Here is a 16,399-nt window from a genome sequence, read left to right on the forward strand (position 1 = left end):
ATGTCTAATATTTAAGGTTATAGTAAAATAGAAGAACTAAGAAATTTAGAAAAGATCTACACTCAGTCTAAGCAATAATAGAATAAAAACACGAAATTTAAGGAATTTGATTTATCTTACAAGGATTTTTACTAGTATAATGACCTTGTGAGCAAGTAGAAAATTTTAGATGAGAAGAACTTCTATAAAAAAATACAAATGGGACAATCTAAAAATAATAAAAGTGTTGAAGAGGATAGCAGTTCAGAAGAAGAAGAAAAGGAGAGTGAGAGCCTTTTTGAACAAGAAAAAGATAAATATGAAGAGCATATTGATAGTACTTAAGCAGAATCTCTTCTTTAAGATTTTTATGAAGAGGAGGAAAATAAAATCGATCCATTTACTCATAAATGCAATGACGAATACAACATTGTAATATTTCAGCAATTCTTGATTCTCTTAAATTTAATATTTTTATTTTATTGTTAAAGAACCTTAAAAAACAAAGGATTGCCTACTATTCTTTGATAGCTTTGATAGGATTAACTATAATTTAAAATTTAGTTTAGCTGATTGACTCATTTCTTCAAGTTGACCCAAAAGATGCTATTTTGTAAGAAATGAAATACTACAGTCCTTACTTAAAGTTTTTAGAATTTAGCTGTCTATTGATATTTGCTTAATAAATTGGGTTAAAACTTAAAGAATTAGTGAATAAGAGAAAAATTATCTACGCTAATGTAAGTTTTAAAAAAGAAAAATTGCTTACTAAAATAGTTGTCATAGTTGAGATTTGTTACTAAATTGTAATATATTACTTGAACCAATAGAATTCAAATAATAATATTGAAGATCAAAAAGCAATAGATATAACAATTTTAGCGAAAATATTTTTAATTAGATCACTGAATATTATCATTTTAGTTATCATGTATGCACTGATGCTCACAATTCAGGTTCTCTAGTCACGTTTAATTAATAATATTCTTAAAAAACCTCTTGAATAATCTTGCAATTCATTATTTTAAAATGATAATAATGAAGATGAAAGCACCTCATTATTTTGAAATTAAAATAAAATTGGACTTACTTTTAAAAAATTAGCAAAAATAATTCTAATTTACTTTTAAATAAATTATTTCTTATTAGAATAAAAACTTTAATGTAAATAAAATATTAAATTATTTATTTGTAAATAAACTAACTTATAAAATTTATATCTAAATTTTTAATTTGTACTTATTTTTGATGGCATACTTGTTCAAATAATTCAAGGCATAAATAAACTTATAAAAAATAATTTTTAATTAAAAACTTACATAAAAATGATAAAAATTAATATTCTATTAAAAGAGACATTTTAAATAAGATAAAATTTTTTTAAATTTTAATTAAAAAAATTTAATTATTGAATAAAAAATGACCTATTGGAAAAAGATTAAAAATTAAAAAAATTTTTAATTATTTTTTTGTCTAGAAAAGTAAATAAATCACAAAGAATATTGAATATAAATAATTGAAATCAAGCAATATAATATTTATTTTATTACATAAATTACTCAAAAATATAAAGTTTAATTTTGTGAAAATATGTTTTATTTATGTTTAATAAATATGGTTTAAATAGTTTTATTTAAATAATTTTTTAAGGTTTTAATCTTTTATTCAATCTTATTTAGAAGTTTGTTTAATATTTTTAGATAAACTCTTATACAAAGGAAGTGTTTTAAGCGGAATATTAGTTTTTTTTTCTTAAGTATAATTTAGCGATTTAATATTTAACTCAAGATCTTCTTCCTTATATTGTTCTACACTCTTTTAAAAATATATTTATTGTGAATTCTTGTATTTAGATTCATTAAGCATTGAGTTAAGAGAATACATAAATGATTGTTAATAATACATAATCCTATTGTTTCCATTGTTATTGTTACTTTCAATCTTTGAATGGGTATAGATCACACTTCCAATCAATGAAATAATATAACCTCCAACTAAAGCAATGGTAATTATTGTATCATCAAACATGATAATTGAAAAAACAGATGAGAATATATCCTATTAATAATTCAGTATAATTAAATCTAAATTGATATAACAAAAATTTACCTTTAGATTATGAGTTATAGCTATAGAAAAAGGTGAATTTTTCATTGCACATAAATTTGTTGAGAAATTGAGCAAAAATCCTTTTTCAAAAAAAAAATAATTATATTTATTCCTAATAGCAATTAAATAAAATACCAAATATTGCTACCAAAGAAATGTGAAAATAAAAACTGGGAGGAAAAGTTGGCAAGGCTTAGATGAACTCTTGACCATCGTTGGTAATCAAACAATAAATAACTAAAAGCGGCAAAGTATTAATACTGTTGTTATAGACCAGTTCTTTTTATTAAAGTAGAATATTTAGAAATTTCATGTTTTGTATTTTAAATTCTAAAAATTTAAGATTAATTTATTAAGTTATTCTAATTAAGAAATCTTAAAATAGTAAATTGTACAGAAAGGGGTCATGTTGCTTTTGTCTTTCAAATACTTTGCTAGTTAGAGCAGACATGCTGAAAAGATGTTATTCAAAAAGCAGTATGAGAATCCTAACAAATTTGTATTCATTTTATCACTTCCAGCTACAATTGCTCCTAAGGTGATTAAAAGAATAGATATTTTCTATTTATTTGTAATTTAATTATTAGTTTGAGCCACAAATATAATATTGACAAGATATATAAAGAAAATCAAAGTTCTTCTTATCGTAAGAAATCTAGTATTTTACAAAAAGGTGTTGATTTAAATCGAATTAATATAAAATAATATCAAATAAATACAGTGGAATAGGGATGAACTGAAAGGCTTTCAATCCAAAAAGGACATTTGAGAGATAGAGACCTGAAAACATCAATGTCATTAAATATTTGTGCATAATTTCTTTGTAGTTTTGTTTTTGTCCTAAACTTAATTAATATTTCTCCTTCTCTAGTTTATGTTTTACGACTGTATTGCTAGATCTACAGAATATTTATATCACATTAATAATTGAGCAAATAACTACATTTACAAATGATTCAAACAGAAGAAGCTAATTTTTAAAAAATATTGCTTTTTTATATCATAAATCTAACTTTAATTCATTCATTTTTAAGATAAAAAAATATTATTAAAAGAATTCAAATTACGATTCCGATATTTTAAAAATTATGAGTTCTAAAGAGATTTTTAGCTGAAAGAGAGAAGCAAATAGAACATATAGCGTAAAAGCCACAATAGAGTAATGACTAAACTATTGATTTACTCATTTTTACAAAATTTAATTATGAGGAAATAATTTAATTTTAAATATTAATTTTCTGTAAAAGTGATCTCTTTGTTTGTTTGCTTGATTGTTTTAGATTGATTTGAATTATATTTGCGCAATATCTGTTTACAAAAACAACTAATTAAAGTCAAATTCCAACTTCTGATATCAATTGATTTATTGATTGATATATCTTAAATCAATAAAAGCATCTTAAATTCGTAATAAAGGTCTATTTATTTGTTGTTTTTCAGGTATTATTCATAACAATAAATAAATGTGTTTTTAATCGTTTTTAAATAAAAACTATTACATTTAATAAAAGAATTTTAAATTTTTTAGTATTTCTAAGCTTAAGATTATATCTAAAACAATTAAAAAAGAATCTTAGTAAAAATTATGATATATATTTTAGATTGCTAAAATAAATTTATTTATTATTTTCTTAATTTTAGATTAAAATATTATTATGTAAAATTTTTAATTTAACTTCAAATAATTAATCCTAAAATTAGTTTATGATAATATTTTGAATGAATATTAATCATTAATTAAAGTAAAATATTTATCGTTTAACAATTAATCCTAAAATAAAACTAGTAATAAATAGTATTCTTCAATAAATATTAGTCAAGATTAGTAAATCATTAATCTTAATTCTTCATAAATTAATTCCATTTAAAAAAAAATTGAAAAAAATGGCCTTAAAGCTATAAAACAATAGGAAAAAAATGAAAAAGAGGAAGGAGTAAATGAGAATTTAAAGTAATATTTTCCTTCAACTAAATTAATCATAAATATCCTATAAAAATGAAATTTTTTCAATAATTTAAGAAAATTTGGATTTTTTAAATGAAAAAACGTAAATTATTAAAATTAAATTTTGACGTAAAATATTTATATTGTATTTTAAGGTGTTTAAATACTAACAATATGAATTATTAATATTAGGTATTAGATGGTAGATAAATAAATTAGGTTATAAATAATAAAAAAACTTACAACGCGTTAGAGAGTAAAATATTTATATACTACACTTAAAGCAATCAACTATAATTTTTGTTGTGATTATTAAATAAAAATATGGGCAGTGTATATCAATCTATTCTATATGTTAAAGTAAAAGAACTTATTTACAAAAAGTGGAATACGTTTTTTAAATTTTTCAACAGAATTTTTATTTAATTTATAAAATCTATTTAATTATAGAATTGGATAGATAAATGATCTTATTTTCTCTTAAAATGGTATTTTGAAGACACTAAAAATTCCAAACAAAAGAATATTATATTTTTTAGTTAATAACATAATGATTTTTAAAATAATTAAAATTACCAAAATTTTCAAAGGCAACCATAATTTTAAGCTATATTTTACTAAAAGAAATGAATAGCTTTAATGAATATGAGAAATTATAACCTAATTTTAAAAATAGAGAATCCTTTTTCAATAAAAATTAATCTGTAAAATAATTATAAAAAAATAATCACCTTTTTACAATTAAACTAAATCACACAATTTAGGAAAAATTAATTCAGTAAAAGAAATACTAATTTCTTTTTTATCCTCATCTTTTCAATAGAAGATTTATTTACTAATCTAAGTTAAATTCAGACAACATAACAAACAAACAAATTATATTTATAAGCAAATTCAAGAGCATTTTACTTTTAATTTAGTAAAGCTAATTACAACGATATCTAAAAAGCTGATTCAACAAAGTTTTCTTAAACTTTATTTAAACACCTACAAAAATTCTGCTGATCTCATGTAAGTAAAAAAATAAATATTATAAATGGAGCTAAAGAGGAGAAAATAAATTGAACTTTAAAGATATGCAAACATAAGAGAAGGTAGGTGAAGAAATTAAAATAAAAAATTTAATAATAAAATAATGTAAGATGTGTAAGAAATGTTTAGAAGAATAAGATTAATTGAATGATCTTTTTTATTAAGCTAATAGATTTATAACATACACTTTTTATCTTAAAAGATAAAATTGTAAGTCTCATCAGAAATCGTTTATTTTGATTAAAAACTTTTTGATGAAAAGTCAATCTAATGTTTTAGATTACATAACTAAATTAAATCTTTTACATCAAATTTATAAATTTAGATCTTTTCATTTATTTTAAATTACTTCTCTGTAAATCTTTTCATTACTCCCTTAATCTCTTTAATACTTTTTGATACCAGATCTGTAAAAGAGTTTATATTTTATCCTAAGTATTTTAAACTTATAATATTGTTACATTTTATAACTTTTAATTTTCTGAAAAGGTTAAACTCAAATAGATTTTTTCTTTTAGTATGATGATAAATTTTGACTTGTCATTATTAAATAAATTAAAAAATCAAAAACAAATAGAAAATTTATTCCCAGCATTAGAAATATTTTAAACTTATAAAAAATTAATAAATAAATAAAATATAACAAATAAAAATATATAATTTGATTTTACGAAAATGAAATAACTTGATCTCTTTGGTAGCTAAATACTTTTTAGGTTTAACAAACAGCCAACTCATAATACCCGCTTTGGATCAATATTCACAATAGCTATTGTAACGGTTATAATATTGCGTCTCATAATAATTATATCATCTGTTGTTTAAAGAACTAATCCTGTTGTTATATACTAAGAAAGATAGGTTGATAGTCCATAAATATTCACAATAAATGAAAATACATTCTAAATCGCCTTTGGTATGTAGGATGCTAATTTCAATTAATTTATTGATGAGTAAATATACAAAATTACTGTTTAAAATGTGCATAAGACAACTACTGTAGATGATTCCACTGGAAAAGTTAATGATTAATACGTGACCACTAATGTACCTATAACAAGATGCTCTCTAGCTAATTTTCCAGATTTAAATACTCGTCAGTACTACGAGAAATTGGATTATACAAATATGTATTGTTTTCCCCTTAATATGGATTTATTTATAGAAGGAGATTTTAATGCAGAGTCATTTTAGTATATTAACATCAAACTTTAAAAATGCTAAACAAATTGCAAGCCTGATTCTGTTATTTAGCAAACCTTAGGTTATTCTTTTTTCTCAATGCAATTTTCTGATGTTATAATAGATCCAACCTAAAAAACAAACCCATTTAAACATTATTCTAGAGATACTTATTTTACAACAAGTTTACAAATGCCAAAGAGTGTTGGTTTCTTAATGAGAAACAACTACGTTTAAAGTGATTATGGTTGGATTAACTCTGACATATAGACAGTAAGCTATCCTTCTTTCAGTTAAGCTGAGTAAAACGTAAGAAGATCAAATTTAAATCTTTATGTCATATAGAATGCAATAATTTTTTATTGGATTGGGATTTCAAGAAACAAAATTAATTTTTTAACTTTTGCCAGAATTTTTGATTAACGAATTTAAAAATTTTACAAAAAATTTATAAAGGAATTAATAATTTAAAATAGATTTCAATTATTGATTTTCTTTTTATAAAATAAAATAGGTCTATCCGAGTACTTTTTAAAATTTTTTCTTTTAGATGGTCATCCGTTTTGAGAAATAGAAAGAAAATCTTTACACAAGAAAATATTAAAATTTAAATGATATAATTTCGCAAATAGGTGGGTTTACTTAGTCTTTGCTTGCAATAGGTTTTCTGATATGCTCAAGATTATCTTAACTAGATCTCAACAAAGAAATTATAAATGAGGCATTCAACTATGAAAATGTTAACTTTGAAGAATAAGAAGATAATAATAAATTGAATTAAGTTTGTTAAAAACAAATAGCTAACAATTAAAAATAAATTCATTAAGACATTTCTTTAGAAAATATGCAATAAAGTTTTCTGAAGAAATAAATTGAAAGTAATCTCCCCAATCAAAAACATTAAATTGCGTCACATTTTAAGTAAGATTAATCTAGTATGAATTAAACAGAGCTTAAGGGTATTCTAATTAAACCAATGTCTCTTGACCCAAACCAATCATATAACAATAATCAATCAATTTTATTTAACGCAAATTTAAGCTAAAATTAGTAATCTTTAACAACCTAATGTTATCCACAAAACTAAAATTCTCAAAGAAGCTCACTTAAGAATAACCTAAAATAGGAAGCAAAGCAGCATTCTCCTACTGAAAAAAAAGGGATAGAGCAAATGCTATAAAGTAAATCCTAAGACTTGCCAAATTCTTAATAATAAGACAATGAAAAATAGTTTTTATAACATCTTATCTAAAATTAGGATTAATAAATTTAAAATAATAATTAAAAAGATGAATTGGAATACCATTTATCATCTGACCATTAAAAATTAAAATAGCAACAATAAAAATTAGAAGAGAAAAAGTAAAAGCTAAAGGAAAACATGTTTAAAAAGCTGATGTAAAAGGCAACAAGTAGCATGACTTTAAACACTTTGGAGTATTTAAAATTTTTCCTGTGGCCATTTGGTTAAAAGATTAAGTAAAAAAAGAAAATAATTGATTACAGCATAGATTAGGTCTATTACCACTTAGATGTTATACATGTAATTAAAAAGTTGATGGAAGTGGATAAATTAAAGAATATTCTGCTAAATCCTGATTAACTTAGATTATTTGAGTATATTCCAAAGCCAACAATCAGGTCAAACTATGGTTTTTGTAAAAAAGCAACTGATATAGAATTTTAAATGGATGATCAATATCAAGATAACAGGACTGAACTTCAAAAGGCACAGCAAGCATACTAAGCATATTAAAATATAGCAAGTAAATAAAATTTAAGTGCATTGGATACTAAAATACTTTAGCTTTTAGATTAAAAATTGCTTTAATTATTTGGTATAAGTCAAAGTTCGAGAGATGTTTTAATCTAAAAAGCATAAATTATTCCATAAAATATTGATATTTCTTAATCTTTGAATCGAACCTCAGCTATCAAAAATAATAATGATAAAATATGTGTTTAAAATATTTCAATATCAAACTCAAATTCTGATGAAGATAGAAATGAAAAAAAATAAGATATTTCTACTTCCAGAATATAAAATTAGTCAGTGCAAGCAGCAAAGGAATATCATCAGAATTTCTTAAGTCCTAAAAGCGAAAATTAGCAAATACTTAATTTTGTCCAAGATAATTAAATGTTAAGTCCCCGATTAGATTCTTCAAAAAGTATTTTTTCAGAAATAGCAGGAAATGAAGCTGAGTTAAAATAAAATTAAATCCACGAATTTGAGAATTCTAACCCTAAAGGTTAAAGCTAGCTCAATCAGTGAGTTAATTATGTCGAATTAAATTAAGTAAATAAACTTGAACTATTAAAATCAATTATTATTTTGAATACAATTTTATATTTTGTTTCAAAAAGTAATCAATTATTTTTATGAAATTAAAATTAAATTCATAAAATTTCATCATTTTAAAGAATATAAAATTACTTACTTTTGAGCTAAAAAATAAACCATGAAAATGCAAAAAAAAATAATGCAATAATATCACATATTAAAATATTTTTTAAAAATATGCCATTCAATTAAAATAAAAAACTTTTCTATTGTTTATTGGCTTTTCTTATTTAGGTAGATTAATTTATTTTATATATTTTCTTCTAAGTTTATCTGATTTTAAAATCAAATTTTCTTGTTTATACTCTTTTTATGCATAAGAACAAAAAAAGAAAAGCAGGCAGAAAAAGAAAAAATTTTTGTGTTTATTTATTCAAAATAAATTATAAAATAAAACGTTAGTAATATTTAAATTAGAGTAATGTAATTTGATAAGCTATTAATCTTGAGAATTCTACTTCTAAAAGTTAAAGATAGCACAATAAACAAGCTCATTATATTGAATTTAACTCAGCAAATAAACTTGATCTTGATTTTATATAAAGTATATTCAAATTAAAGATTATTTGAAATTAGACATAATATTTTAATTTAAATAAAAATGTAATAATTATTTTTAAAAAATTAAATTAATAAATATTTTATCATTTTAGTTCAGAAGAAAATAAAACCAAGTAAAAAATGAAGAGTTTTTTATTTTAATTTAACTTAAATAAACTTATAAAATTTTAATAATTTTAAATTAAAATAATTTAATCAGCAAAATCTTAGCAAAAAATTAATATTTAATATTTTAGATAAATTAAATTAAATAGTTTACATTAAAGATTAAGTCTTTGAATAATTCAACTGATAAAATACTATTTTATAATTGGAATTTCATTTAATTTAGACAAAATATCTATTAATTAACATTACATTTATTTTGAATAATAAATAAAGCACAATTTTTTTTACCTAAAATTGAAATTTGATTTTAAAGTTATTAACTTTTTTCTGTTGGTTTGTAGAGGTTGTTATATAGTATTTTGTTAAGTTCAAAATTTAAAGAATGATTATTTTTGAATGAAAGGATGAATGAATGATTGTCATTTTAATTAATAGATCTAACAAATAAATAATTCAAAAGAGTGGAAATCTAACAACTATAACAAATATTGATTAAATATTAATACTTTATTTTAGATTGATTGAATTAATATCCATCGTACTTATAAAAAAGATTAATAAAAAAAATAATAAAGTCTTCTTTCAAAAATTATATTTTTGTAAACTAAAATGAAGCAAAAGCTGGGAAGACCTCCATTGATTTAAATAGAGTTTAATGAAGGTATTAAATAGTCTAATTTAGATAATAATTAACAATAAAACCAATTTTCTACAATAGTTAATTAGTAAGGCTTAAAAGAGGGCAATCAAGTTAATTCTCCTACTCCAAATTTTACTTCTCCATCTAATAAGTAGCATTAGTAGTAAATGCCTCAAGGAAGTTATTATTTTTCTTAGTTCCATTAGCACCTTGCACCTTAAAGCAATCCTAACTAATAAGAAATTTATTATAATGATAAAAATGCTCAAAGCATGCAGTTTTCAAATTAAATTCAACCATTTTCTTAATATTCTTCAGGATAACAATAAATTTATTAAAATTAAAATCAAAATGAAAGCAATAAACAAGAATTAGTCTTTAAAAAAAATATGTAAAACGAAATAAATGATTCAAGTGTGTATCAGAGTTCTTAATCACCTTATTAATCTGAAATTTAAAATTAATACAATGACTATTTGATCGAATAGAAATACTAACAGTATGTAAGTGGATAATCAAATGATTCAATTCTAAAAAAGAATTAATCAAATGGATTTGATACTTAATCGAGTCAACAGACCAATAGCAATAGGGATATTTCCCCTCAAATAAAAGGAAACTAATCTAAATATAAAGGAAGCGAAGTTACTGATAATAGAATTAAATCAATAGCAAATGTTAACAAATCACTTGTTAGAAATTCCTCATCAAGCAATATCGTTATTTAGCCTTAAAGAATTTAAGTTGATATGAGCGAATTTATGCTTAAAAAGCCTCCTTAACCACCTTCTAACAGAACTCCTTCAGGAAGAGAGTAAAACTCTCAAAATAATATTAATAATAATATGAATGAAGGATTAAGCTTGTTAAACTTGACTCCAAAGTCTTAGTACCTCAAAATATCTTCATCTTCAAAGTCTCCATCCCATAAAAAGACAAAGTCTTTAATGGATTTTATTAAAAATGGGATATCTAATAGTACAAAAAATTTGAATAGACCGCTAAAAGAAAATAAATCAGCTATGAATTAAAAAGAAAAGTTGAACCAAAGCAATTAAAACAACAGTTAGAAAAATATTTCAGAGGGAAGAAATTATAGCAGCAACTCCAGAAAATAAAATTTAAAAAATGCTTAGGAAAATACTACCTCTTAAAATTTGAAAGTAAGTAACTTCTATTCATAGACTAATAGAAGTGGAGCAAGCACTACTAATTAAACAGTCTCGCCTTTAACAAGCCCTAATACTTTAAACTAGTAAAAATAAAATAACTAAAGTAGCCATAATATTTAAGCTAGTTAAGAAAAAAAAAATAACAAAAAAATAACAAATTAGCGTACATAATCTACTTCAAACTTACATCAAAATAACTAGTAAATAAAATTCTCTCCACCATCCAAAAAAGACACAATAACTCAAAATGGTGAAATAAATCAAAACGGAATACTTTTTAAAAATTCTACGAAGGCTATTTCAATTAAACAAAAGGTTTTATCAGACAGTAAAAAACAAAAATCATCTAAAAGTAATTTTTAATAAAAAAATATTATTTTATTTAATTAATTCAAATATTTAAATTTAAGATAAAAAGTAAAATGAATATTTCAATTTATGATTTAATAAAATTAACATTTCTAAATAAAAAGTAAACAAGAAAAGTTATTTATTTTAATAAAATATTTAAAAGAAAATAATTATTTTTAAACAAAAACAATTAAATCAATTTAATATACAGTTTTTAACTTTTTTCTCATGAATATTTGTTAATGATAGCAAAAAAAATATAAAGTCAATTAATAAATAAAATAATCAAAATTAAATTAATTTTTAATTTTAATTAAGAAAATCTACCTTTTTTATGATATAAAACAATAAAAGATCATTTTTTAAATTAATAAGAAGGTTCTAGATTTGCAACAGAGGCAGATAATGCAGATTTAAATGATTATGATGACGAAAATTTAAGTGAATAAGTTGAAATTAACAAAGTATTAAAAAGTAATGAATAATCTCCTAAGAAAAATCTAGACTTGCAAAATAAAACTAATCAGCAAAATGATATTCCTGAAAACAGTTTAATTTACCGCTAAATGATGATTACTTAATCACAAATAGGAAAAGAGCATCCCACTCCTTCTTAAATTAAATATTTATAATCAAACTAAAAGAAAAAATACTTTGAATAATAGTCAGAAAATGTTGCTGATGAAGAAAAGAAAGATATAGAAAATGCATAAAAAATTTTAAATTAAGTCTAAAAAGATAATTTAGTAATTTCTTAGTAAAGTTCTAATAAAAAAAGCTCAAATGCCTATGGAACTGATAGTTTATGGCAAGATAATATTGAAGATTCATTCTAAAATTATTAAAATTATCATTCAATTTAAAAAATACCAGTTTCTTTAGGATTTAATGGATTTAAGTAGGTTAGAGAAAGCCAGTCATTAAAGTCTGGCTTAACCTAGTAAATTAACTCATAAAATACTTTAAATAGCACAAAGAATAACAACAGTAACTACTAAACAAATTTTGCTAATAATGCTAATAACTAGACACTTCATAGTACAATTGAAAACGAATATTCTACAATATAAAAAGTTTAAGGTAACTTCTTTAGCAATTCTACAAATGCCAATTAAACTGCGAATCCGATATTGCAATTAAATGCCCAAACAGTAGAGCCTTAATTGCCTTAGATTTTATTGGAATAATAAGAAAATATCAAACGTAGTAAAAAGAACGAATCACTGCAAACAAGCAGTGAAAAGCATCTTCGTGAAAATTATCCTTTTTTCCTAGAAAATTCAGATTCAAAAGAACAAGGCAGAGACTAAAATGATAACTTATAAAATTAGTTTGAAGGCATGATTAATTCAAATGAATAAAAGTCATCAAATGTTTCTCTTATTCCTATTACAAATATAAGTAATAATATCTTATTTTTAAAATTCATTTAAGTTTAATTTTTATTTTAAATTAAAATATAAATAGATCCTTAATATACTGAAAATTACTTAATTTAAGGTAATTCAAACAGAATTTTGCAATAGCTTTAAAATATGGGAGCAGGAAAACAGAATTATTTCAGAAAGGAGTAATCAGGGATCAATGAATAGAACTAATAAAATTTAAATTAAAAGAAAGACTCATAATTAGATTACGATTAGAGTGTGATGGTTTTTTAGAGTAGCTAAGACACTTTGAAAAAAGAAAAACTTGAACAATAAGACCAAGGCTCAACAGGATTGAAAAAATTAAACAATCAGAAAAGCAATAATGAAATAAGCGAATTAAGTTTTGAGGCTAAAAATATTGATAATTCTTTGAAGAATTTGTCAAGTATAGAAACAAATACTATAAACTCTTTGTAAATGTAAAATAACTGCTTTAATTTAATAAGCAGCACTCCCAACAATAACCTAAGTTCAAGCTACATGTACAATCAAGGTGGCTTGTAAACACCAAAGCAAAGCTAAAATAAATTCAGTGTTATGAAAATTATTGATAATACCAGTATCCCTATTAGTAAATAGATTATAAAATAAGATGCTGTTGTTATCAGTAAGACTAGTAGCTCAATAAATGCTTCGCCTTAAAGTAATTAAAGAAGCAACAAACACTAGATTAGCCCTACTTCTAATGCAAAACTTAATAAAATAATTGAACAGAGATCACTCTCACAAGAAAAAGGTTTAACTTCAAAAAGTTTAGGAAATTTTGCACCTTAACAGTTTATCAACAAGCAGATTTATGTTTAGGATAATTCATAGTTTAATCAAAACTTAATTAATTAATCGATTGTTTCAACTCCTTATTAAAATTATAGCAACAATAATTTATCATCTATGAACACCTTAGAAAGGCATAAAGTTATCAATTAAAATTTAAATAATCAAAATTAAAATATTTGTTATGAATCTTATTAATTGCCGAATTATCAACAAACATCGGTTGGAACAGATAGGTAGGCTCTAAATTTGATGACTACTCCAAAATAATATAATAATAGCTAAGCCTTGCATTTCTTAACAAGTGATTGCTCAAGCTACAGAGTTGATCCCTTGTATTAATAGCAGATTAATTAGTATGCCCTTTAAAAATCAAGTGAATTTAAACAAATCCCTGAAACAACAACTGATTTATAAAGAATGCAGACAGATTAATCACTATTTGAGTCATACTAATATTTACCTTAAAGTTTAAATTAGCTACATTCTACCAAAAATTAAGATGTGAGAAGCTCATTTCCATATTTGAGCATTTAAAGTTAAAACAAAAATACAAATTAAACACAATAAATTGGAAATCATAACTATCAACATTAATTTTTTCATCCAATCGATATCTAATTAGAATAAAAAGAGAACAACCAATCTTTCTAAAATTACAATAACAGCTCAGAGTTTTTAAGGTAGTAGCAAATAGCGAATTATCAAAAATAATAAGATAATAGTGGTTATTATTGTGGTAATTAATAAGATAATTATGAAAAATAAGTAAATGAAATAGATTATGGTGGCAAATAATTGGAGTCTTAATATTTAATGTAAAGATTGAATTAAATATCAAAGCAGCAGTAATAATAATTATAATCAAAGCAATAATAAAACTTGAAGTCAAAATAAAATCTATCTAAACATTCAAATAACTAAACAATAGACTAATCTAAAATAGAAAGGAGTTTTATTACTACTACAGAAGAGCTTGGTGCTGAGCTTTAAGAAAATAAAATTTCTACAAATAGACTGAAGCAGCATGTATAGTGTCTAGAAAATCGCATAAGGAAACTAGTCAACGAAGATGAGAATTTGGAAAGAAAATTGCAATTGATTACATAGAGAAAAGAAGATATGAGTTAAATAAAAATGAAAAACAAAGAAGATAACTTAAGATTACAGAATTTAAAATATAGACAATAAGAATAAATTAAAGAAATGAAGAGGAAAATATCTCAAGGTAGAATCTAATCAAAAGAGAGATTAGAATAGAGTAAAATGCAATTACAAATGTAAAAAAGGCATATTGCCAATTAAGTTAAAGAAGTGAATTAATCTAACAAATCTTTATTAGACGAAACGAGAAACTAGGAAGCTCTTAGAAATAGCTTTATCATCAGTAGTATAAAAAATTTAGAGCGTAAACTAGTTGAAGACAAAACAAACAGAGCAACTCAAGCATTGCAATAAAGTAAAATTAGTTAAATGAATAAAATAGAATAAGAATAAGAATAACAAGAAGAGCTAAAAATGAAAATCTAACAACTTGAGTAAATTGAACAGTAATTGATTGACAATCTCGAATAAAAATACGAATAAAATAAAAGCTTTTTGTATGTTTGAAGAAAAAAATAAGTGAAAAATTAATTAAATTTAAATTTAAATTGTAATTATTTAGTTAAGAACAAAATACTGTGATTTATATTATAAACAACATTTTGTATAAACATTCATTTTTCTTAAAAAAATTTAAATTAATTTCAAAACAAACTTAGTAAAAATATAATGTTTCACAGTTGCTAAAATTAATTAAATAATCAAAATAAAACACACATAAAAAATTTCATAATTAGAAATTATCAATTTATATATTTTATTATTTATTACAAGCGTTTTATTTATATTTAAAATATATTTCAGTAGAAATATCAATTCAATAAAATCAAATAAATTTGCTTTATAAAAAGCTTTTTACTAAATGAAATTCTTTAACTAACTTTTAACTAAAAAAACTGAATATAAAAGAATATTTTACAGTTTACATGCTATAAAATAAAAAGTTTTATCCTGTTTAATTGTCTTAAAGTTGATTCTAATTTAAAAATAATAAAAAAATTTTTATTGAGTTTTTTTTAGAAACTAAAAGAGTTAGTTAATTATTAACTATTTTATATAATAAAGACTTTATAAAATATTATTTTTATCTTTAAATTAAGTTATCTTTTCAGATTTTTAAAAACATTAATTAGAACTCAATAAACTTTATTTACACAAAAATTTATTTTAGTAGAATATTTAATAATTAAGAAAGCAGAAAAATTTATTTGAGATAAAATTTTTTACTAATTGTAATAATAATAAGAATTGAGTTAATTTTAAGTTTAAAATTTTTTTAGTTATTTAATAGCAGTTTCAGTAAATTTTGAATGAAAGTTTGTTTAAAAAAATAATACTGCTTTAATTAAGAATATTTATATAAAAAAATCATTAAAATGTATTTAAGAGAGCGTATAACATAATATTTGAGAATTTTTTAGATAGAATTAATTATTGATTAAGATTTGAATTATTGCAAGAAGCTTTGCTTAAAATTTATTGCATTTACTTTTATTAACTTTAATATTGATTTTAACGTTATCTCGACTTTTATTTAAGTTTCAATTAATTTTTTTATTTTCAAGTACATAATATTATATGAAATGTAATTTAATAATTAAAATATAATTCTTGCTATTGGGGTTTGAAATATATTAACTTTCTTTAGAAGAAACTTCTGTAAAATGG

At 22.0% G+C, this 16,399-nt stretch overlaps 4 protein-coding genes across 4 annotated transcripts; 3 read left to right on the forward strand and 1 right to left on the reverse strand. All coding sequences in view use genetic code 6, as the record gives it.

Annotated features, from left to right (window-relative positions):
- Window positions 1-1,046, forward strand: TTHERM_00079850 (transmembrane protein, putative; the record flags this gene model as incomplete). Its single annotated transcript, XM_001015825.2, has 2 exons — window positions 1-411; window positions 471-1,046. The coding sequence occupies 2 exons, from the start codon at window positions 1-3 to the stop codon at window positions 1,044-1,046; spliced, it is 987 nt and encodes a 328-aa protein (XP_001015825.2).
- A 598-nt stretch (window positions 1,047-1,644) lies between these two features.
- TTHERM_00079860 (triose-phosphate transporter family protein) lies at window positions 1,645-3,275 on the reverse strand (the record flags this gene model as incomplete). Its single annotated transcript, XM_001015826.2, has 6 exons — window positions 1,645-2,037; window positions 2,089-2,168; window positions 2,224-2,367; window positions 2,484-2,743; window positions 2,808-3,058; window positions 3,156-3,275. 6 exons carry the CDS (start codon window positions 3,273-3,275, stop codon window positions 1,645-1,647), a joined length of 1,248 nt encoding a protein of 415 aa, XP_001015826.2.
- A 2,465-nt stretch (window positions 3,276-5,740) lies between these two features.
- Window positions 5,741-8,522, forward strand: TTHERM_00079870 (transmembrane protein, putative; the record flags this gene model as incomplete). Its single annotated transcript, XM_001015827.2, has 2 exons — window positions 5,741-6,556; window positions 6,762-8,522. The coding sequence occupies 2 exons, from the start codon at window positions 5,741-5,743 to the stop codon at window positions 8,520-8,522; spliced, it is 2,577 nt and encodes an 858-aa protein (XP_001015827.2).
- Window positions 8,523-9,785: 1,263 nt separating this feature from the next.
- On the forward strand, window positions 9,786-15,238 carry TTHERM_00079880 (hypothetical protein; the record flags this gene model as incomplete). Its single annotated transcript, XM_001015828.2, has 3 exons — window positions 9,786-11,424; window positions 11,802-12,824; window positions 12,891-15,238. The coding sequence occupies exons 1-3, from the start codon at window positions 9,870-9,872 to the stop codon at window positions 15,236-15,238; spliced, it is 4,926 nt and encodes a 1,641-aa protein (XP_001015828.2). The 5' UTR covers window positions 9,786-9,869.
- Window positions 15,239-16,399: the final 1,161 nt, after the last annotated feature.

Source organism: Tetrahymena thermophila (assembly GCF_000189635.1).
Source record: "Tetrahymena thermophila SB210 genomic scaffold scf_8254650, whole genome shotgun sequence".
NCBI classification, from domain to species: Eukaryota; Ciliophora; class Oligohymenophorea; order Hymenostomatida; family Tetrahymenidae; genus Tetrahymena; species Tetrahymena thermophila.